At 47.0% G+C, this 22,486-nt stretch overlaps 1 protein-coding gene across 1 annotated transcript in view; it reads right to left on the bottom strand.

The window, feature by feature from the left end:
* Positions 1–1,203: 1,203 nt before the first annotated feature.
* NME6 (NME/NM23 nucleoside diphosphate kinase 6) overlaps positions 1,204–22,486 on the bottom strand; it is a 33,470-nt gene continuing 12,187 nt past the window's right edge. Inside the window, exon 5 of the mRNA XM_084624683.1 lies at positions 1,204–1,441. Coding sequence (XP_084480809.1) covers positions 1,266–1,441 — 176 coding nt within the window. The 3' untranslated portion in view covers positions 1,204–1,265. The remainder of the gene's footprint in view (positions 1,442–22,486) is intronic.

Genomic DNA, 22,486 nt, shown 5'->3' with positions numbered 1-22,486 from the left:
GCCAGGGAGAGTGAAGTGTCAGGACCTCATCAAAGGGGTCAGGAGGGGACTGGGTCCAGCTCGGATCTCGGGGATCCTTACTGGCCTGGATGTTCCCACAGGGACATGGTAACCCCCTGTGAAATCTCTTCTGCAGCCATAGCAGCGACACTCTGTCTCTAGTGTCTTGTATAGTGTTGATGAAATGTGCTGGCTTGACAGTCCTGGTGGGTCTGTTACTGCACGGAACAGGTACAGCACAGACCGCAGCTGCTCCAGCCACCCTCTCCCCTTCCTAGCCTCTGCCAGTGACCTGCAGGAGGTTCCCTGCATGACAGCCTCTACCTGTTCAGCCCTCAGCTTGTACCTCTCTCTGCTGAGAGGCAGAAACTGCACAGGGGTCAGTTAGTGCCCCTCAATAGCACATTTTAAATTGAATGGAAAAGCTGAAGTTTGAAAGTGAAGTTTTCCTGCTCCTTGTCTCTGCTCAGGACCTGTCCCCCAACAGTCCTCACTTGTCTCCATGACAAATCCCCCCAAGGTTTGAGCATTAATGACAACAGTACAGAATTTCCTGGGGATTTATTAACCAGGGTGTTTTTCTGTAACTTCTAAATAAGGCACAAAGGGACTTGTTAAAAGTTTGTCTGAGACACTTGCTGCTGCAGTGTTTGCACTCAAATGTGACTTTAAAAACTTTATTTCTAAATTTAGTTAATTGCACCATAATGTGAAAACACCGGTAAGGGGGAGAAAATGCTAGTTGGTAAAGCAGAAAGTTCTCCCCCTCTGCTCAGCCCTTCCTTCTTTTCCATGTTCTAAGCTCCTGGGAAAAGAATAGACACAAAGTACTGAACGAGACAGGAAAAGAATAGAAATGAGTTAAAGATTTTGCAGCATTTTAGAGTGTCAATATGTAGCCCAGGTAAATTAAAACACACTTCTTTAAAACAAACAAAACAAAAAAACAACCTGAGTCAAGAAGCTTATAGTAAGTGCCACAAAGAGCTAGAAGTCTGGCCTTGTATCCCTGCCCAGATCCCTTCTCTCCTATGATGCAATATGACTGTCACATCAAGATGTTATTAATGTGTAAATTATTCCAGCTGCTATGTATCCTGGAGGAGTTACCCACACAATTTAGGCCTTCCCCCTTCCCTGGGTCCAGTGGCCCTCTATGGGTTAACAGGATCTTGTGCAAGTGAAGGAGTCTTTACACAGTAATACCCTTAAACATGTACATGTATTTATTAACAATTAATCAACAGAATACACACGCCAAGTATCTAATGCTCGCCACTCCCAATAAAGCAGCCAGACTTCTCCCAATGGCCGGTCAGCATCAGATCTCGTCCTGGGCGCCGGCTTCTACACGGAATGGTCGTGCACGATGTAAGCATTCTGGCAGCTTTATTCTTGAGCTGTGTCCCGGAGTTAGTTCCAGCGGGCATCTTTTTTGACCCTGATTATATAGTTAAAATGAGAGTCCTTCTTATCTATACTTTAACCAAGTATTTTACTTAAAACATGACTATGCAATAAATTTAACCAATCATAATCCCTAATGGGCTCAAACAACTTCTCTAGCAACAGCAAAACCTCATAATTGCTACTTATCAGCAAAAGCAACTTTGAACTAAAAGTTCAGGCACGTAGTAAGAAACTTGCAGAAATTCATAGAATCATAGAATATCAGGGTTGGAAGGGACCCCTGAAGGTCATCTAGTCCAACCCCCTGCTCGAAGCAGGACCAATTCCCAGTTAAATCATCCCAGCCAGGGCTTTGTCAAGCCTGACCTTAAAAACCTCTAAGGAAGGAGATTCTACCACCTCCCTAGGTAACGCATTCCAGTGTTTCACCACCCTCTTAGTGAAAAAGTTTTTCCTAATATCCAATCTAAACCTCCCCCACTGCAACTTGAGACCATTACTCCTCGTTCTGTCATCTGCTACCATTGAGAACAGTCTAGAGCCATCCTCTTTGGAACCCCCTTTCAGGTAGTTGAAAGCAGCTATCAAATCCCCCCTCATTCTTCTCTTCTGCAGGCTAAACAATCCCAGCTCCCTCAGCCTCTCCTCATAAGTCATGTGTTCCAGACCCCTAATCATTTTTGTTGCCCTTCGCTGGACTCTCTCCAATTTATCCACATCCTTCTTGTAGTGTGGGGCCCAAAACTGGACACAGTACTCCAGATGAGGCCTCACCAATGTCGAATAGAGGGGGACGATCACGTCCCTCGATCTGCTGGCAATGCCCCTACTTATACATCCCAAAATGCCATTGGCCTTCTTGGCAACAAGGGCACACTGTTGACTCATATCCAGCTTCTCGTCCACTGTCACCCCTAGGTCCTTTTCCGCAGAACTGCTGCCTAACCATTCGGTCCCTAGTCTGTAGCGGTGCATTGGATTCTTCCGTCCTAAGTGCAGGACCCTGCACTTATCCTTGTTGAACCTCATCAGATTTCTTTTGGCCCAATCCTCCAATTTGTCTAGGTCCCTCTGTATCCTATCCCTCCCCTCCAGCGTATCTACCACTCCTCCCAGTTTAGTGTCATCCGCAAATTTGCTGAGAGTGCAATCCACACCATCCTCCAGATCATTTATGAAGATATTGAACAAAACCGGCCCCAGGACCGACCCTTGGGGCACTCCACTTGACACCGGCTGCCAGCTAGACATGGAGCCATTGATCACTACCCGTTGAGCCCGACAATCTAGCCAGCTTTCTACCCACCTTATAGTGCATTCATCCAGCCCATACTTCCTTAACTTGCTGAAAGAATACTGTGGGAGACTGTGTCAAAAGCTTTGCTAAAGTCAAGAAACAATACATCCACTGCTTTCCCTTCATCCACAGAACCAGTAATCTCATCATAAAAGGTGATTAGATTAGTCAGGCATGACCTTCCCTTGGTGAATCCATGATGGCTGTTCCTGATCACTTTCCTCTCATGCAAGTGCATCAGGATTGATTCTTTGAGGACCTGCTCCATGATTTTTCCAGGGACTGAGGTGAGGCTGACTGGCCTGTAGTTCCCAGGATCCTCCTTCTTCCCTTTTTTAAAGATTGGCATTACATTAGCCTTTTTCCAGTCATCCGGTACTTCCCCGGTTCGCCACGAGTTTTCAAAGATAATGGCCAATGGTTCTGCAATCACAGCCGCCAATTCCTTCAGCACTCTCCGATGCAACTCGTCCAGCCCCATGGACTTGTGCACGTCCAACTTTTCTAAATAGTCCCTAACCACCTCTATCTCCACAGAGGGCTGGCCATCTCTTCCGCATTTTGTGATGCCCAGCGCAGCAGTCTGGGAGCTGACCTTGTTAGTGAAAACAGAGGCAAAAAAAGCATTGAGTACATTAGCTTTTTCCACATCCTCTGTCACTAGGTTGCCTCCCTCATTCAGTAAGGGGCCCACACATTCCTTGGCTTTCTTCTTGTTGCCAACATACCTGAAGAAACCCTTCTTGTTACTCTTGACATCTCTCGCTAGCTGCAGCTCCAGGTGCGATTTGGCCCTCCTGATATCATTCCTACATGCCCGAGCAATATTTTTATACTCTTCCCTGGTCAAGGTTAGCTTGTTCATACTTCCTTCTATTCCCATGAAACTGCGATTGTACTGTATCTATTCCTGTTAGTAAGGATGTAGCTGGTATTTTTCTGTCTGCTGAGGATGAATTTTCCTGACTTTATAGTTTTTATTTCTAATTTATGGTAGCTGAGAATACAAGATGGCTGCAGGTTATGCTAAGTCATACACAAGAGGGCTGTGGGTCATGTCAAGTCCAGGCCTCTCACAACAGAGGGTGGGAGACGTATCCTGGTGTCCCTGACTCTTCGTGGAATGGCAGCTCTGAGATGGATGTTTCTAGACTTCATATGGAGCAACAGGAGATAAGCTGATTGTTGTTGTCAATTGACATATGAAGTGAAGGAGAGTCTGTGTGTGGACTGCTCTGTGTGTTGGGATGGGGTGAGGGAATACCATTGTATCTACAGTAGGAGAGAAGGTATTCCTGATACTGGAGTAAACCAAATAGCCTGTTTTTACAGGTCTTTGCCAGAGGTGATCCTGGCAATTACAGGCCAGTAAACCTACCTTCAGTACCAGGCAAACTGGTTGAAATTATAGTAAGAACAGAATTCTCAGACAAATAGATTGACGTGATTTGTTGGGGAGGAGTCAACACAGCTTTTGTAAAAGGAAGTCAAGTCATGCCTCACCAATCTTTTGGAATTATTTGAGGGGGGTCAACAAACATGTGGAAAAGGGCGATCCACTCAATTTAGTGTATGTGGACTTTCAGAAAGCCTTTGACAAGGTCCCACTCCAAAGGCTCTTAAGCAAAGTAAGTTTTCATGGGATAAGAGGGAAGGTCCTCTCATGGATCAAGAACTGGTTAAAAAGCAGGAAACTAAGCATAGGAATAAATGGTCAGTTTTTACAGTGGAAAGAGGTAAATAGCAGCATCCCCCAAGGATCTGTACTGGGACCAGTGCTGTTCAACATATTCCTAAGTGATCTAGAAAAGGGGGCAAACGCTGAGGTGGAAAAATTTGCAGACAATAAAAAATTACTCGAGATAGTTAAGTCCAAAGTAGACTGTGAAGAGTTACAAAGGGATCTCCCAAAACTGGGTGACTGGGCAACAAAATGGCAAATTAAATTCAATATTGATAAATGCAAAGTAACGCAAATTGGAAAACCATAATCCCAACTATACATCCAAGATGATGAGGTGTAAATTAGCGGTTACCACTCAAGGAAGGGATCTTGGAATCACTGTGGATAGTTCTCTGAAAACATCTGCTTAATGTGCAGCAGCCTTCAAAAAGCTAATGATGACAGGAAGCCCTAGAAAAGGGATAGACCACTTCAGCTGGGGCTTGGGTGAGCTCTCCCCTGCCATCTAGTGATGAGCTGGTCAGGAACAGACCGTGTTGGCACAGAACTGCCTACTCCGCCTAAATGCACAGCATGATGGAGGTGCTTTGCCAAATCACATTTGGCCAGTGTTGTTACAAATCACTGTAGTAGTTAGTGCGTGATGAAGTGATGTTATCCTGACTGTACGAGTAAAGGGCAGAAGAAATGTGCTTAGCCTGCCCTGATTGAGGGGGTCACAGCTAAGCAGTGGGTAAGGATGCCAAATGCCACAAGAAGAGCCAAGGTGAGGACAGATGTTCTGGGGAGGGGGGGCTGCTTAAGGAGCCCTATACACCATTTGACTCTCCACTGTTTAAAGACAGCTGATTAGACTCCATTGTAAGTTATTGTTTTGCTCAGCTATCACTAGAGCTGAAATCACTGATAAGCAGGTGCTGAACCTTGGACCAACAGTAGCAGAGTGATCAGCAGTAACTGTGGATCACTCGGTACCGGCTAGGGCATTGTTCTACACTGCAATGGAAAAATGAACTCCTGTGAATATCTCTCTCAACTCTGGGTCTTTGCTAACCAAAGACAGCAACTGAGTGGTGTGTTAAAGGGACGTTTGTTGGCCTTTCACACAAGGTGAGAAACTGAAGCAAAGGACACTGCCCAACGAGTCCTGGGGTGGGTGTTTGCTCGTGGTCATATGCTTTTGAATCGTGGTTGTGGTGTTTTCCCAAATCAATGCTGGGTTCCTTTTCCCTTTTTACTGAATGCTTTCTTGGCTACACACACTCTGTGCTTGTGAGAGGAGCAGTATTGCCTCTTGGAGGCACCCAGAAGTGGTGGTTAATTTTCCCAGATTAATGGATGGGAGCTTGAGCTGGTTCTGTTTTGTTTTGTTAAGAGAAACCCTTAGATATTGAACCCAGCCCTTGTTGCTGCCAACTCCACCTGGCAGAAGAATTACAATAAGAAGACAGAAAATATCATAATGCCACTATATAAATCCATGGTACACCCATACTTTGAATACAGCGTGCCATTCTGGTCACCCCATATCAAAAAAAGATGTATTAGAATTGGAAAAAAGTACAGAGAAGGGCAACAAAAATAGTTGTGGGCACGAGGAGAGATTAAAAAGACTAGGACTTTTCCGCTTGGTCAAAAGATGACTAAGGAGGGGTATGACAGAGGTCTATAAAATTGTCAATGGTGTGGAGAAAGTAAATAAGAAAATGCTATTTATCCTTAATATAACATAAGCACAAGGGGTCACCCAATGAAATTAATAGGCAGCAGGTTTAAAACAAACTTCTTCCCACAGTGCAGTCAACTTGTGGAACTTGTTGCCAGGGGATGTTGTGAAGGCCAAAAGTACATGTGGGTTCAAAAAAAGAATTAAATAAGTTCATGGAGGATCAGTCCATCAATGGCTGTTAGTCAAGATGCTCAGGACCCAACCCCATGCTCTGGGTGTCCCTAAACCTCTGACTGCCAGAACCTGGGACTGGATGACTGGGTGGATCACTCAATAAATTGCCTTGTTTTATTCATTCCCTCTGAAGTGTCTGGCACCAGCCACTGCCAGAAGACAGGATACTGGGCTAGATGGACCATTGGTCTGACCCTGTATGGTTATTCTTGTGTTAATGCCTGTTAGGGGGCTTATTCCTTCAACCACTTACTTCCCTGGTCCTTCTCGCATGAACAGAGAACAACAATACCCAAAGTCCAAAGGTGCAAACAATTCAATGTTTATTGGGGTGAATTTCCAGCAAACATGGTTCCAGTTTCCTTCCCTAGTGTCCCACTTCCCAGCTCTGACACCACAAAGCCTTGCCTGTGTCCCTGTTCCCATTCCGCCCCTTAGCAAAACATGATTCCAATTTCCCCACCCCCATTCCCTGTTCCCATCCCCCCGTTACTGATTGACTGCAGACTATATAGTAAAACTTGAGTTCTGCTTAGCTATACTTTAACCAATCATTCTACTGAAATTTAACTAACCAATCCTAACATATTGTAACATGATTATTTAACCAATTATATCTCACCACCTTAATTGATTTACACCCAGCAAAATTAATTATACAGCAGACCGAAACAATCACAGAACCAGACGGAGACCATGCAAATAAACAACAGCAAAGTGGGAACTATAATGACAAAACAATACAGAAGTGAGGATTTCACAACTACATCTATAAAGACACAGGCGTTTCCCAGCTGTGTCTATTGATAAGTGAGTTCTTGCTAGACAGGATGCTATCAAACTAAGTTTCCTTTTACATCTTCTAGGCACTTCCCTTTCTCTGGAGGCGATAGCCATGACCAGGACAGGATTGTATATTGTATGTTATATTGCTAACAGCCCAATAGCACCTTATTTCAGTGTGACTCGTTTGGAATGTGAGGACGTGACCATTCGCTTCCCAGCTTAGGGCTGCCTCTGCTGCTTAGCCAGAGGCCTTAGCCAAAGCACAGGGCCTCAGACTGTCACAGTAAGAGAAGGCCCTTACACCGGCAGACAGTGATTTTGATTCTTTCTTTCTTTTATATCTCTACAACTAGCCAAGTGATAAGAATACACCTAAATTCTTAGAGTATAGACCTTTACAGACAGGCCTGAATATCTATATCCTAACACTCCACCCCTTAGGTTTAAGCTGTTCCCCTTACTTTCAGGCTTGACTTTTTTTTCACCTCCCTTTCCTGGAGGGCCATAATCTGAGTCTTCTAGAGCTTGTTTGCTGATCAGTTGTTTTCATTATTTGCAGCTACTTTGTGCCCATCAGCTAGGTAATTTGCATTTACACAGAGGCTTTCTAGCTTGCTTTTGGATCCAAAGCTATTAGCAGCTCCAAGACTGTCTTAAAAGGGAAACACTCCACTTCCACAAGAGTTCTGATTACTTTCCACTTTCATCTCCTGCTCCAAATTACACAAAGATCTGAAAAAGAAAGCACAACTTATTGTGGCTCCTTTTGGAGCCCTAATAGGATTTTATTTAAGTACCATGTTTTGTTTGCTTTTCTTTTACCCCTTCTCCAGTATACACTGTACACGTCCTGGGAAAATGCACATTCCTTCCATAGTTTAACCTCCATAACATTATATTATCCATATTAATTTTACACAAGGTGTAACTGCCTCCCCCGTGCCCACAGAGTTTTTATGCACACCCACCAAAGCAACAGTCCGATCCCCCAGAGCCACCCCAAGGCTTAATGTTCCCATCAATGCCCAGTTCCATTAGCTGACTCGCCCTCTCCTGCCTACACCTGGTGATTCATGAAGCACCCGTTCTTCCCAGGGTCTGCTCTTGTCCTAGTCAGACTGTCTCTGAAATATTCCTGGGCAGTCAGTGGTTCTGGGCTTCTGTCTGCTGAAGTCTGTATTATACAAGTGCAAAATGTCAGTGCTGCATTGGTGATGACTGAAAGACCCAGAAAAAATTTTCCCGTGGTCCTAGGTGGGGACACATAGGGAAGGCTGGTGCTGTTGCTCCCTGGCACGCCAGAAGCACAGGGGCTCTCCAGACAGCTGGGAGAAATGCAATGTCTCCACAGCATGGCTGGTCATGGGGAGTGGCTTATTTGGAGGGTGGTGAGTAGGGAAGTTAACTTTTCTGGTATTCTGTGAAGCTTCTCATTTTTATTGCTCATTGTTTGTCAAGTATTCCCAGAAAGCCTGGCTCTCTACATGGGATGCTGCTAGCTTTGCCCCAAGAGTCTGGATAAAGGGTAACAAGAAAACATTCTACAACTACAATAGAAGCAAAAGGAAGACCAAGGACAGGGTAGGCCCATTACTCAATGACGGGGGGAATCAATAACAGAAAATGTGGAAATGGCTAAATGCCTTTTTTGTTTGGGCTTTCACCAAAAAGGTTAGGAGCGATTGGACTTCTAACTTAATGAACGCCAGTGAAAATGAGGTAGGATCAGATGCTAAAATAAGGAAAGAACAAGTTTAAAAATTACTTAGAAAAGTTAGATGTCTTCACATCACCAGGGCCTGATTAAATACATCCTAGAACACTCCAGGAGCTGACTGAGGAGATATCTGAGCGATTATCTTTGAAAACTCATGGAAGACCGGAGAGATTCCAGAGGACTGGAAAAGAGCAAATGCAGTGCCCATCTATAAAAGGGAAATAAGGACAACCTGGGGAATTACAGACCAGTCATCTTAACTTCAGTACCTGGGAAGATAATGGAGCAAATAATTAAGCAATCAGTTTGCAGACACTTAGAAGATAGAGCCTGGATTTGTCAAGAATAAATCATGTCAAACCAACCTAATACCTTTCTTTGACAGGGTAACGAGGCTTGTGGATGGAGGGGCGGGATGGGGCGGGGGAGAGAGAGGGAGAAGCAATAGATGTGGTATATTTTGACTTTAGTAAGGCTTTTGATAAGGTCTCACACGACTTTCTCATACACAAACTAGGGAAATACAGCCTAAATGGAGCTACTATAACAGGGGTTCTCAAACTTTTGTACTGATGACGCCTTTCACATAGCACGCCTCTGAGTATGTCCACCCTAATAAATTAAAAACACTTTTTTTATATATTTAACACCATTATAAATGCTGGAGGCAAAGCGGGGCCTGGGGGTGGAGGCTAACAGCTCATGACCCCCCAGGTAATATCCTCGTGACCCCCTGAGGGGTCCCGACCCCCAGTTTGAGAACCCCCGTACTATACGGTGCATGCATAAGTGGCTAGAAAACCATTCCCAGAGAGTAGTTAGTGGTTCATAGTCAAGCTGGACAAGCATATTGAGTGGGGCCCTGCATGGATCAGTCCGGTTCTGTTCAGTATCTTTATCAATTATTTAGATCAGTGGTTCTTAACCTTTACTGAAGCCTGCACCTTTGGTTCTCAAAATATATTCGCTCACCCCTTATCAAAAATCAAAATATGTTCCTGCACACCTTGTCAAAAATCGTTGAAGTAGGCCAGTTCTTTAAACCTAGATATAGTTTTGTTTGTATATTACAGTAATTGTTAAATGTATAATGTTCATACATACACAGGTTTGATGAAACAAAGTAGTTGTACTTACATGCCTGTGCTTAATTTGTGTTTTCGATGATTTACCTTCTGAAAAATTCAGGTATGTCTCGGACCCCCAGAAAGGGCATCTCGCACCCCTAGGGGGTGTGTGCACCCCAGGTTAAGAACCACTGATTTAGATATGGCATAGAGAGTACACTGATGAAGTTTGTGGACAATATTAAGCTGGGAGGGGTTGCAAATGCTTTGGAGGTCAGGATTAAAATTCAAAATGATCTGGACAAACTGGCGAAATGGTCTGAAATAAATAAGATGAAATAAATAAGGACAAATGCAAAGTATTCCACTTAGGAAGGAACAATTTCACACATACACAATAGGAAATAACTGCCTACGAAGGAGTACAGTGGAAAGGGATCTGCGGGTGATAGTGGATCACAAGGTAAATATGAGTCAACAGTGTGACACTGTTGCAAAAAACATTCTGGGCTGTGTTAGCAGGAGTGTTGTAAACAAGACACAAGAAGTAATTCTTCCTCTCTACTGAGTGCTGATTGGGCCTCAGCTGGAGTATTGTGTCCAGTTCTGGGAGCCACATTTCAGGAAAGATGTGGACAAATTAGCCCTGGTCTACACTAGGACTTTAGGTCGAATTTAGCAGCGTTAAATCGATTTAAACCTGCACCCGTCCACACAGTGAAGCCCTTTATTTCGACTTAAAGGGCTCTTAAAATCGATTTCCTTACTCCACCCCTGACAAGTGGATTAGCGCTTAAATCGACGTTCCCAGCTCGAATTTGGGGTACTGTGGACACAATTCGATGGTATTGGCCTCCGGGAGCTATCCCAGAGTGCTCCATTCTGACCGCTCTGGACAGCACTCTCAACTCAGATGCACTGGCCAGGTAGACAGGAAAAGAACCGCGAACTTTTGAATCTCATTTCCTGTTTGGCCAGCGTGGCAAGCTGCAGGTGACCATGCAGAGCTCATCAGCACAGGTGACCATGATGGAGTCCCAGAATCGCAAAAGAGCTCCAGCATGGACCGAACGGGAGGTACGGGATCTGATCGCTGTTTGGGGAGAGGAATCCGTGCTATCAGAACTCCGTTCCAGTTTTCGAAATGCCAAAACCTTTGTGAAAATCTCCCAGGGCATGAAGGACAGAGGCCATAACAGGGACCCGAAGCAGTGCCGCGTGAAACTGAAGGAGCTGAGGCAAGCCTACCAGAAAACCAGAGAGGCGAACAGCCGCTCTGGGTCAGAGCCCCAAACATGCCGCTTCTATGATGAGCTGCATGCCATTTTAGGGGGTTCAGCCACCACTACCCCAGCCGTGTTGTTTGACTCCTTCAATGGAGATGGAGGCAATACGGAAGCAGGTTTTGGGGACGAAGAAGATGAGGAGGAGGAGGAGGTTGTAGATAGCTCACAGCAAGCAAGCAGAGAAACCGGTTTTCCCGACAGCCAGGAACTGTTTCTCACCCTAGACCTGGAGCCAGTACCCCCCGAACCCACCCAAGGCTGCCTCCTGGACCCAGCAGGCGGAGAAGGGACCTCTGGTGAGTGTACCTTTTAAAATGCTATACATGGTTTAAAAGCAAGCATGTGAAAGGATTACTTTGCCCTGGCATTTACGGTTCTCCTAGATGTAGTCCTAAAGCCTTTGCAAAAGGTTTCTGGGGAGGGCAGCCTTATTTCGTCCTTCATGGTAGGACACTTTTATCATTCCAGGCCAGTAACACATACTCGGGAATCACTGTAGAACAAAGCATTGCAGTGTATGTTTGCTGGCATTCAACCAAAATCCGTTCTTTCTCTCTCTGTGTTATCCTCAGGAGAGTGAGATATAATTCATGGTCACCTGGTTGAAATAGGGTGCTTTTCTTCAGGGACACATTCCTGCTGTGCTGTTTGCCTGTGGCTGAACAGAAATGTTCCCCGCTGTTAGCCACGGGGAGGGGGGAGGGTTGAGGGGGTAGTCACGCGGTGGGAGGAGGCAAAATGCGACCTTGTAACGAAAGCACATGTGCTATGTATGTAATGTTAACAGCAAGGTTTACCCTGAAAGAGTGTAGCGACTGTTTTATAAAATGTGTCTTTTTAAATACCGCTGTCCCTTTTTTTTTCTCCACCAGCTGGATGTGTTTCAATGATCACAGGATCTTCTCCTTCCCAGAGGCTAGTGAAGCTTAGAAAGAAAAAAAAACGCACTCGAGATGAAATGTTCTCCGAGCTAATGCTGTCCTCCCACACTGACAGAGCACAGACGAATGCGTGGAGGCAAATAATGTCAGAGTGCAGGAAAGCACAAAATGACCGGGAGGAGAGGTGGAGGGCTGAAGAGAGTAAGTGGCGGGCAGAAGACAGGGCTGAAGCTCAAATGTGGCGGCAGCGTGATGAGAGAAGGCAGGATTCAATGCTGAGGCTGCTGCAGGACCAAACCAGAATGCTCCAGTGTATGGTTGAGCTGCAGCAAAGGCAGCTGGAGCACAGACTGCCACTGCTGCCCCTCTGTAACCAACCGCCCTCCTCCCCAAGTTCCATAGCCTCCACACCCAGACGCCCAAGAACGCGGTGGGGGGGCCTCCGGCCAACCAGCGACTCCACAACAGAGGATTGCCCAAAAAAAAGAAGGCTGTCATTCAATAAATTTTAAAGTTGTAAACTTTTAAAGTGCTGTGCTTAAAGTGCTGTGTGGCATTTTCCTTCCCTCCTCCACCACCCCTCCTGGGATACCTTGGTAGTCATCCCCCTATTTGTGTGATGAATGAATAACGAATGCATGACTGTGAAGCAGCAATGACTTTATTGCCTCTGCAAGCGGTGATTAAAGGGAGGAGGGGAGGGTGGTTAGCTTACAGGGAAGTAGAGTGAACCAAGGGGCGGGGGGTTTCATCAAGGAGAAACAAACAGAACTTTCACACTGTAGCCTGGCCAGTCATGAAACTGGTTTTCAAAGCTTCTCTGATGCGTACCGCGCCCTCCTGAGCTCTTCTAACCGCCCTGGTGTCTGGCTGCGCATAACCAGCAGCCAGGCGATTTGCCTCAATCTCCCACCCCGCCATAAACGTCTCCCCCTTACTCTCACAGATATTGTGGAGCACACAGCAAGCAGTAATAACAGTGGGAATATTGGTTTCGCTGAGGTCTAAGCGAGTCAGTAAACTGCGCCAGCGTGCCTTTAAACGTCCAAATGCACATTCTACCACCATTCTGCACTTGCTCAGCCTGTAGTTGAACAGCTCCTGACTACTGTCCAGGCTGCCTGTGTACAGCTTCATGAGCCATGGCATTAAGGGGTAGGCTGGGTCCCCAAGGATACATATAGGCATTTCAACATCCCCAACAGTTATTTTCTGGTCTGGGAAGAAAGTCCCTTCCTGCAGCTTTTGAAACAGACCAGAGTTCCTGAAGATGCGAGCGTCATGCACCTTTCCCGGCCATCCCACGTTGATGTTGGTGAAACGTCCCTTGTGATCCACCAGAGCTTGCAGCACTATCGAAAAGTACCCCTTCCGGTTTATGTACTCGCCGGCTTGGTGCTCTGGTGCCAAGATAGGGATATGGGTTCTGTCTATAGCCCCACCACAGTTAGGGAATCCCATTGCAGCAAAGCCATCCACTATGACCTGCACATTTCCCAGGGTCACTACCCTTGATATCAGCAGATCTTTGATTGCGTGAGCTACTTGCATCACAGCAGCCCCCACAGTAGATTTGCCCACTCCAAATTGATTCCCAACTGACCGGTAGCTGTCTGGCGTTGCAAGCTTCCACAGGGCTATCGCCACTCGCTTCTCAACTGTGAGGGCTGCTCTCATCCTGGTATTCATGCGCTTCAGGGCAGGGGAAAGCAAGTCACAAAGTTCCATGAAAGTGCCCTTACGCATGCAAAAGTTTCGCAGCCACTGGGAATCGTCCCAGACCTGCAACACTATGCGGTCCCACCAGTCTGTGCTTGTTTCCCGAGCCCAGAATCGGCGTTCCACAGCATGAACCTGCCCCATTAGCACCATGATGCATGCATTGGCAGGGCCCATGCTTTCAGAGAAATCTGTGTCCATGTCCTGATCACTCACGGGACCGCGCTGACGTCGCCTCCTCGCCCGGTATCGCGTTGCCATGTTCTGGTGCTGCATATACTCCTGGATAATGCGTGTGGTGGTTGATGTGCTCCTAATTGCCAAAATGAGCTCAGCGGCCTCCATGCTTGCCTTGGTATGGCGTCCGCACAGAAAGAAGGCGCGGAACGATTGTCTGCCGTTGCTCTGACGGAGGGAGGGGCGACTGACGACACGGCTTATAGAGTTGGCTTCAGGGAGCTAAAATCAACAAAGGGTGTGCCTGTACATCAAGGAGTATTTCAGGCAGGACTGCACGGAGGGTTCCAATAAGAAATGGTGCACCAAAGTTATCGTTGTTATTGGAACAAGGAGGTTAGCCTGGCCTCTGATTGATACATGGCTAGATTAACCTCGCTGCGCCTTCTCTGTGACTGACTGCAGTGTGATCTAGACAGGGGAGGAGGAAAATGAGTCCAAAACAAATCTGGTCTATGTCTTGTTCTGACCCACTCCCTCGATCCTTTACATCTTTGGCTGGCAGCAGACAAAAAAGGCGCGAAATGATTGTCTGCCCTTGCTTTCACGGGGGGAGGGAGGGTGGGAACGGGGTCCTGACGATATGTACCCAGAACCACCCGCGACAATGTTTTAGCCCCATCAGGCATTGGGATATCAACCCAGAATTCCAATGGGCAGCGGAGACTGCGGGAACTGTGGGATAGCTACCCACAGTGCAACGCTCCAGAAGTCGACGCTTGCCTCGGTACTGTGGAAGCGCTCCGCCGAGTTAATGCACTTAATGCACTTAGAGCATTTTCTGTGGGGACACACACACTCGAATATATAAAACCGATTTCAAAAAAACCAACTTCTATAAATTCGACCTAATTTCGTAGTGTAGACATACCCGAGAAAGTCCAGAGGAGAGCAACAAAAATTATTAAAGGTCTAGAAAACATGACCTGTGAGGGAGGACTGAAAAAATGGCTTTGTTTAGTCTGGAGAAGAAAAGACTAACAATTTTCAAGTACATAAAAGGTTGTTACAAGAAGAAGGGATAAAAATTATTCTCCTTAACCTAGGACAAGAAACAATGGGCTTAAACTGCAGCAAGGGCGGTTTGAGTTGGACATTAGGAAAAACTTCCTGTCAGGGTGGTTAAGCACTGGAATAAATTGCCGAGATGTTGTGGAATCTGCATCATTGGATATTTTTAAAAGCAGGTTAGACAAACACCTTAGTCCTGACTTGAGTTCAGGGGACTCGAGGTCCCTGTGATACTGCACTCCATATTCTTCATAGTTGTATAATTATGACATAATTATGATGCATTTTGTACAAGATGGGTCATGTGCGGTGTCATTGGAAAAGATATGATTTGCTGAATCTGATTCTTATTTGTATGCATGTATCATTTTTGTATCTGAAGTTATGAATATTGACTATGTATCTGTATTTCACATGTAGTCACACCTGGGTGACACCCACTAGGTAAAAGGGCCTATTCAGGGTAATGGGCCATTCAGGAAAAACAATAGCCCTTAGGAGAAGCTTATCCATGACCTGGGATGCTCCAGACAGCCTGTAAGTAATGGCTGCTATGACTCAGCAAGATATGCCAGGGCACGTGACCAGGCCACGTGACCAGGCCACATGACTCTGGACTCCATTTTGGGATGTCTGTATTTTTTCACAAACTGGTCTGGGAACCAAGTTTGAAACAAAGGGTTCCTGCCATATGCTAAAGCAGGGGTCGGCAACCTTTGAGAAGTGGCATGCCAAGTCTTCATTAATTTAAGGTTTCATGTGCCAGTAATAAATGTCACATTTACAGGGGCCCCCCCAACGGAACCCGCAGCCAGCAGCGGGCTGAGCAGGGCCGGTGGCCGGGACCCTGGCTGGCAGCAGCATGCCAGTAAAATTCGGCATGCCGCAGGTTGCCGACCCCTGTGCTAAAGCTATGTAAGGCAGGGAGGGACCTCATCTGTTCTTCTCTCCCCCACAACTAAACACCTAAGAGAAGCTCCTAAGGAAAAAGGACTTTGAACAAGGGTGGGGAACCCAAGCTGAAAAGCAAGTGCAGCTTGTGCCTTAAGACTCTGCAAGCCTGCTTGTATCATCAGACAGGGTGAGAGATTGAATATGAATTAGCAGTCCATCTAGTATGTTAAGCTTAGTTTGCATTTTTGTTTATTTGCTAGGTAATCTGCTTTGATTGTTTTTGCTTTATCTAAATTAGTGAGTTTGAATGTAGTACTTGGAAATCTTCGCTCAAGGGGCAAAGGCTGTTGCATTTCCACTCCACATTGAGGGGGAGGCGAACTGGGAAATAAATTCATAGGGATCGGGGTTTCAATCCAGGCAGGACAGTACAGCTCTGGGGGGCTCGAGGTTATTTTGGCTATAACCTCTCTATTGTTGGTTCATGCAGTGGCTGGTAAACCTGCGTGTAACTGCAGCTGGGTGTGTCCCTACCTGTGTGAATGCTGATGGAAGTGTAGGACCGGAAGTGGGTCTGTAGCTTGTCACAGCAGCATAGTGTGAAAGGGAGCCCAGGTTGGTAAGTCAGAGGGCCAGCGTTCCCACCATGGCCTGGCCCAGCAGCACGGGCCACAGTCCTGGCCAGCCGGCTCCTGGGCAGCAGGGCCTGTCCCCAGCCGTTGGTATTGGAATGGGCGGAGCCCCGGCACCCCACTCCTCCACCCCACTGTGTTGAAATATGGACTGCTGCTGCCGTGTGCCGTCACTCATGAGCTCCCAGGAGCAGCACGTGATGCAACACCCCTTCCCCCCCAATCCCCCCTCCGCACTGCCCCTTCCCTGCAAGACCCTGCCCCCCGCACTGCCCCTTCCCCCATCCCCCTTCCACACTGCCCCTTCTCCTCAAGACCCTGCCCCCACACTGCCCCTTCCCCCTTCCCTCCAATCCCCCCGCCGCACTGCCCCCACACTGCCCCTTCCCTGCAAGACCCCACCCTCCTATTCACCCACTCACTCCTCCAAACCCCTCTCCCTCCCGTTGCTAGCCCTTGTGAGACAGCTTGTTGCTGTGGATGAAGATGCGATGCAGATACAGGTAAAAGACAGCTAGCAGATTGTGGGTCGGATCACAGGTTGATCCTGGCGAATGCGGATCAGATGCGGATCCACATTTTTGCATCCGCACAGGGCTCTACAAATGGGCTGATACTTGGGCCCATCCTTCCACTTGTGCTGCTTTTTCTTTTGTTCCTAATATACTTTTAAAATGCCTTCTTGGTGACATTAGTCCCGCCAGACAAGGATTTTTCCCTGGTGTTTTTAACTTCCCTTATTAGTTTTCTACACTTCATAACTTCTAATTTATATTGATTTGCTATCTACTGTCCCCTTTTCTATTTGTTAGTGTGATGTTGCATTCCATATGTTTTATGGAAATATGCTAATGAATGTGAATATAATGTAACTGGAATATGCTTCATGCAAAAGGTCTCTTGTAAGGTATCATTACAAAGCTTATAATCTACTGAGTGTGGTCATCCTATTTGCATGTATGTATCATTCTTGTATCTAAAACTAGAAATATGAAGTTAACTCTGAGGTCCTATTGTAATTATGCAAAGTGTGGGCCATTACTGGTGGTTTAGCATCTTGATGGCTCCCATTGACTAGGACAGTTGGCTGTAAATGGCTCTGTTTACCTGCAAGCCTTCCTGTGTACCTGATAAAAAGAAAAGGAGGACTTGTGGCACCTTAGAGACTAACCAATTTATTTGAGCATAAGCTTTCGTGAGCTACAGCTCGCTTCATCGGATGCATACTGTGGAAACTGCAGAAGACATTATATACACAGAGACCATGAAACAATACCTCCTCCCACCCCACTCTCCTGCTGGTAATAGCTTATCTAAAGTGATCACTCTCCTTACAATGTGTATGAAAATCAAGGTGGGCCATTTCCAGCACAAATCCAGGTTTTCTCACCCCACACCCCCAGACTCCCTCCTCAGGCCCTACGCTACCAGCACTCCCAGCTACCTTCGAGACACCACTGACTTCCTGAGGAAACTACAATCCATTGGTGATCTTCCTGATAACACCATCCTGGCCACTATGGATGTAGAAGCCCTCTACACCAACATTCAACACAAAGATGGACTACAAGCCGTCAAGAACACTATCCCCGATAATGTCACGGCTAACCTGGTGGCTGAACTTTGTGACTTTGTCCTTACCCATAACTATTTTACATTTGGGGACAATGTATACCTTCAGATCAGCGGCACTGCTATGGGTACCCGCATGGCCCCACAATATGCCAACATGTTTATGGCTGACTTAGAACAACGCTTCCTCAGCTCTCGTCCCCTAACGCCCCTACTCTACTTGCGCTATATTGATGACATCTTCATAGAATCATAGAATCATAGAATATCAGGGTTGGAAGGGACCCCAGAAGGTCATCTAGTCCAACCCCCTGCTCAAAGCAGGACCAATTCCCAGTTAAATCATCCCAGCCAGGGCTTTGTCAAGCCTGACCTTAAAAACCTCTAAGGAAGGAGATTCTACCACCTCCCTAGGTAACGCATTCCAGTGTTTCACCACCCTCTTAGTGAAAAAGTTTTTCCTAATATCCAATCTAAACCTCCCCCACTGCAACTTGAGACCATTACTCCTCGTTCTGTCATCTGCTACCATTGAGAACAGTCTAGAGCCATCCTCTTTGGAACCCCCTTTCAGGTAGTTGAAAGCAGCTATCAAATCCCCCCTCATTCTTCTCTTCTGCAGGCTAAACAATCCCAGCTCCCTCAGCCTCTCCTCATAACTCATGTGTTCCAGTCCCCTAATCATTTTTGTTGCCCTTCGCTGGACTCTCTCCAATTTATCCACATCCTTCTTGAAGTGTGGGGCCCAAAACTGGACACAGTACTCCAGATGAGGCCTCACCAATGTCGAATAGAGGGGAACGATCACGTCCCTCGATCTGCTCGCTATGCCCCTACTTATACATCCCAAAATGCCATTGGCCTTCTTGGCAACAAGGGCACACTGCTGACTCATATCCAGCTTCTCGTCCACTGTCACCCCTAGGTCCTTTTCCGCAGAACTGCTGCCTAGCCATTCGGTTCCTAGTCTGTAGCTGTGCATTGGGTTCTTCCGTCCTAAGTGCAGGACCCTGCACTTATCCTTATTGAACCTCATCAGATTCCTTTTGGCCCAATCTTCCAATTGGTCTAGGTCCTTCTGTATCCTATCCCTCCCCTCCAGCGTATCTACCACTCCTCCCAGTTTAGTATCATCTGCAAATTTGCTGAGAGTGCAATCCACACCATCCTCCAGATCATTTATGAAGATATTGAATAAAACCGGCCCCAGGACCGACCCTTGGGGCACTCCACTTGATACCGGCTGCCAACTAGACATGGAGCCATTGATCACTACCCGTTGAGCCCGACAATTTAGCCAGCTTTCTACCCACCTTATAGTGCATTCATCCAGCCCATACTTCCTTAACTTGCTGACAAGAATACTATGGGAGACCGTGTCAAAAGCTTTGCTAAAGTCAAGAAACAATACATCCACTGCTTTCCCTTCATCCACAGAACCAGTAATCTCATCATAAAAGGCGATTAGATTAGTCAGGCATGACCTTCCCTTGGTGAATCCATGCTGGCTGTTCCTGATCACTTTCCTCTCATGCAAGTGCTTCAGGATTGATTCTTTGAGGACCTGCTCCATGATTTTTCCAGGGACTGAGGTGAGGCTGACTGGCCTGTAGTTCCCAGGATCTTCCTTCTTCCCTTTTTTAAAGATTGGCACTACATTAGCCTTTTTCCAGTCATCCGGGACTTCCCCGGTTCGCCACGAGTTTTCAAAGATAATGGCCAGTGGCTCTGCAATCACAGCCGCCAATTCCTTCAGCACTCTCCGATGCAACTCGTCCGGCCCCATGGACTTGTGCACGTCCAGCTTTTCTAAATAGTCCCTAACCGCCTCTATCTCCACAGAGGGCTGGCCATCTCTTCCGCATTTTGTGATGCCCAGCGCAGCAGTCTGGGAGCTGACCTTGTTAGTGAAAACAGAGGCAAAAAAAGCATTGAGTACATTAGCTTTTTCCACATCCTCTGTCACTAGGTTGCCTCCCTCATTCAGTAAGGGGCCCACACATTCCTTGGCTTTCTTCTTGTTGCCAACATACCTGAAGAAACCCTTCTTGTTACTCTTGACATCTCTGGCTAGCTGCAGCTCCAGGTGCGATTTGGCCCTCCTGATAACATTCCTACATGCCCGAGCAATATTTTTATACTCTTCCCTGGTCATATGTCCAACCTTCCACTTCTTGTAAGCTTCTTTTTTATGTTTAAGATCCGCTAGGATTTCACCATTAAGCCAAGCTGGTCGCCTGCCATATTTACTATTTTTTCGACTCATCGGGATGGTTTGTCCCTGTAACCTCAACAGGGATTCCTTGAAATACAGCCAGCTCTCCTGGACTCCTTTCCCCTTCAAGTTAGTCCCCCAGGGGATCCTGGCCATCCGTTCCCTGAGGGAGTCGAAGTCTGCTTTCCTGAAGTCCAGGGTCCGTATCCTGCTGCTTACCTTTGTTCCCTGCGTCAGGATCCTGAACTCAACCAACTCATGGTCACTGCCTCCCAGATTCCCATCCACTTTTGCTTCCCCCACTAATTCTACCCGGTTTGTGAGCAGCAGGTCAAGAAAAGCACCCCCCCTAGTTGGCTCCTCTAGCACTTGCGCCAGGAAATTGTCCCCTACGCTTTCCAAAAACTTCCTGGATTGTCTATGCACCGCTGTATTGCTCTCCCAGCAGATATCAGGAAAATTAAAGTCACCCATGAGAATCAGGGCATGCGATCTAGTAGCTTCCGTGAGCTGCCGGAAGAAAGCCTCATCCACCTCATCCCCCTGGTCCGGTGGTCTATAGCAGACTCCCACCACTACATCACTCTTGTTGCACACACTTCTAAACTTAATCCAGAGACACTCAGGTTTTTCTGCAGTTTCGTACCGGAGCTCTGAGCAGTCATACTGCTCCCTTACATACAGTGCTACTCCCCCACCTTTTCTGCCCTGCCTGTCCTTCCTGAACAGTTTATAACCATCCATGACAGTACTCCAGTCATATGAGTTATCCCACCAAGTCTCTGTTATTCCGATCACGTCATAGTTCCTTGACATCACCAGGACCTCCAGTTCTCCCTGCTTGTTTCCAAGACTTTGTGCATTTGTATATAAGCACTTGAGATAACCTGTTGATCGCCCCTCATTGCCAGTATGAGGCAGGAGCCCTCCCCTCACAGACATTCCTGCCTGTGCTTCCTCCCGGTATCCCGCTTTCCCACTTACCTCAGGGCTTTGGTCTCCTTCCCCCGGTGAACCTAGTTTAAAGCCCTCCTCACTAGGTTAGCCAGCCTGCTGGCAAAGATGCTCTTCCCTCTCTTCGTAAGATGGAGCCCGTCTCTGCCCAGCACTCCTCCTTCATGGAACACCATCCCATGGTCAAAGAAACCAAAGCCTTCTCTCCGACACCATCTGCGTAGCCATTCGTTGACTTCCACGATTCGACGCTCCCTACCTAGGCCTTTTCCTTCCACGGGGAGGATGGACGAGAACACCACTTGCGCCTCCAACTCCTTTATTCTTCTTCCTAGAGCCACATAGTCTGCAGTGATCCGCTCAAGGTCATTCTTGGCAGTATCATTGGTGCCCACGTGGAGAAGCAGGAAGGGGTAGCGATCCGAGGGCTTGATGAGTCTCGGCAGTCTCTCCGTCACATCACGAATCTTAGCCCCTGGCAAGCAGCAGACTTCTCGGTTTTCCCGGTCAGGGCGGCAGATAGATGACTCAGTCCCCCGGAGGAGAGAGTCCCCGACCACCACCACCCGCCTTCTCCTCTTGGGGGTGGTGGATCATCATCTGGACCCATGGAAAAGAAGCCCTTGAGGAATTCCACCATGATTTCAACAATTTCCATCCCATCATCAACCTCAGCCTGGTCCAGTCCACACAAGAGGTCCACTTCCTGGACACTACAGTGCTAATAAACAATGGTCACATAAACACCACCCTATACCGGAAACCTACTGACCGCTATTCCTACCTACATGCCTCCAGCTTTCACCCTGACCACACCACACGATCCATTGTCTACAGCCAAGCTCTGCGATACAACCGCATTTGCTCCAACCCCTCAGACAGAGACAAACACCTACAAGATCTCTATCAAGCATTCTTACAACTACAATACCCACCTGCGGAAGTGAAGAAACAGATTGATAGAGCCAGAAGAGTTCCCAGAAGTCACCTACTACAGGACAGGCCTAACAAAGAAAATAACAGAACGCCACTAGCTGTCACCTTCAGCCCCCAACTAACACCCCTCCAACGCATTATTAAGGATCTACAACCTATCCTGAAGGATGACCCAACACTCTCACAAATCTTGGGAGACAGGCCAGTCCTTGCCTACAGACAGCCCCCCAACCTGAAGCAAATACTCACCAGCAACCACATACCACACAACAGAACCACTAACCC

The sequence above is a fragment of the Lepidochelys olivacea genome (assembly GCF_965140295.1).
Source record: "Lepidochelys olivacea isolate rLepOli2 genome assembly, chromosome: 1".
NCBI classification, from domain to species: Eukaryota; Metazoa; Chordata; order Testudines; family Cheloniidae; genus Lepidochelys; species Lepidochelys olivacea.
Note: the sequence above shows the minus strand (reverse complement) of the source record. Positions and strands in the feature narration are given on the sequence as shown.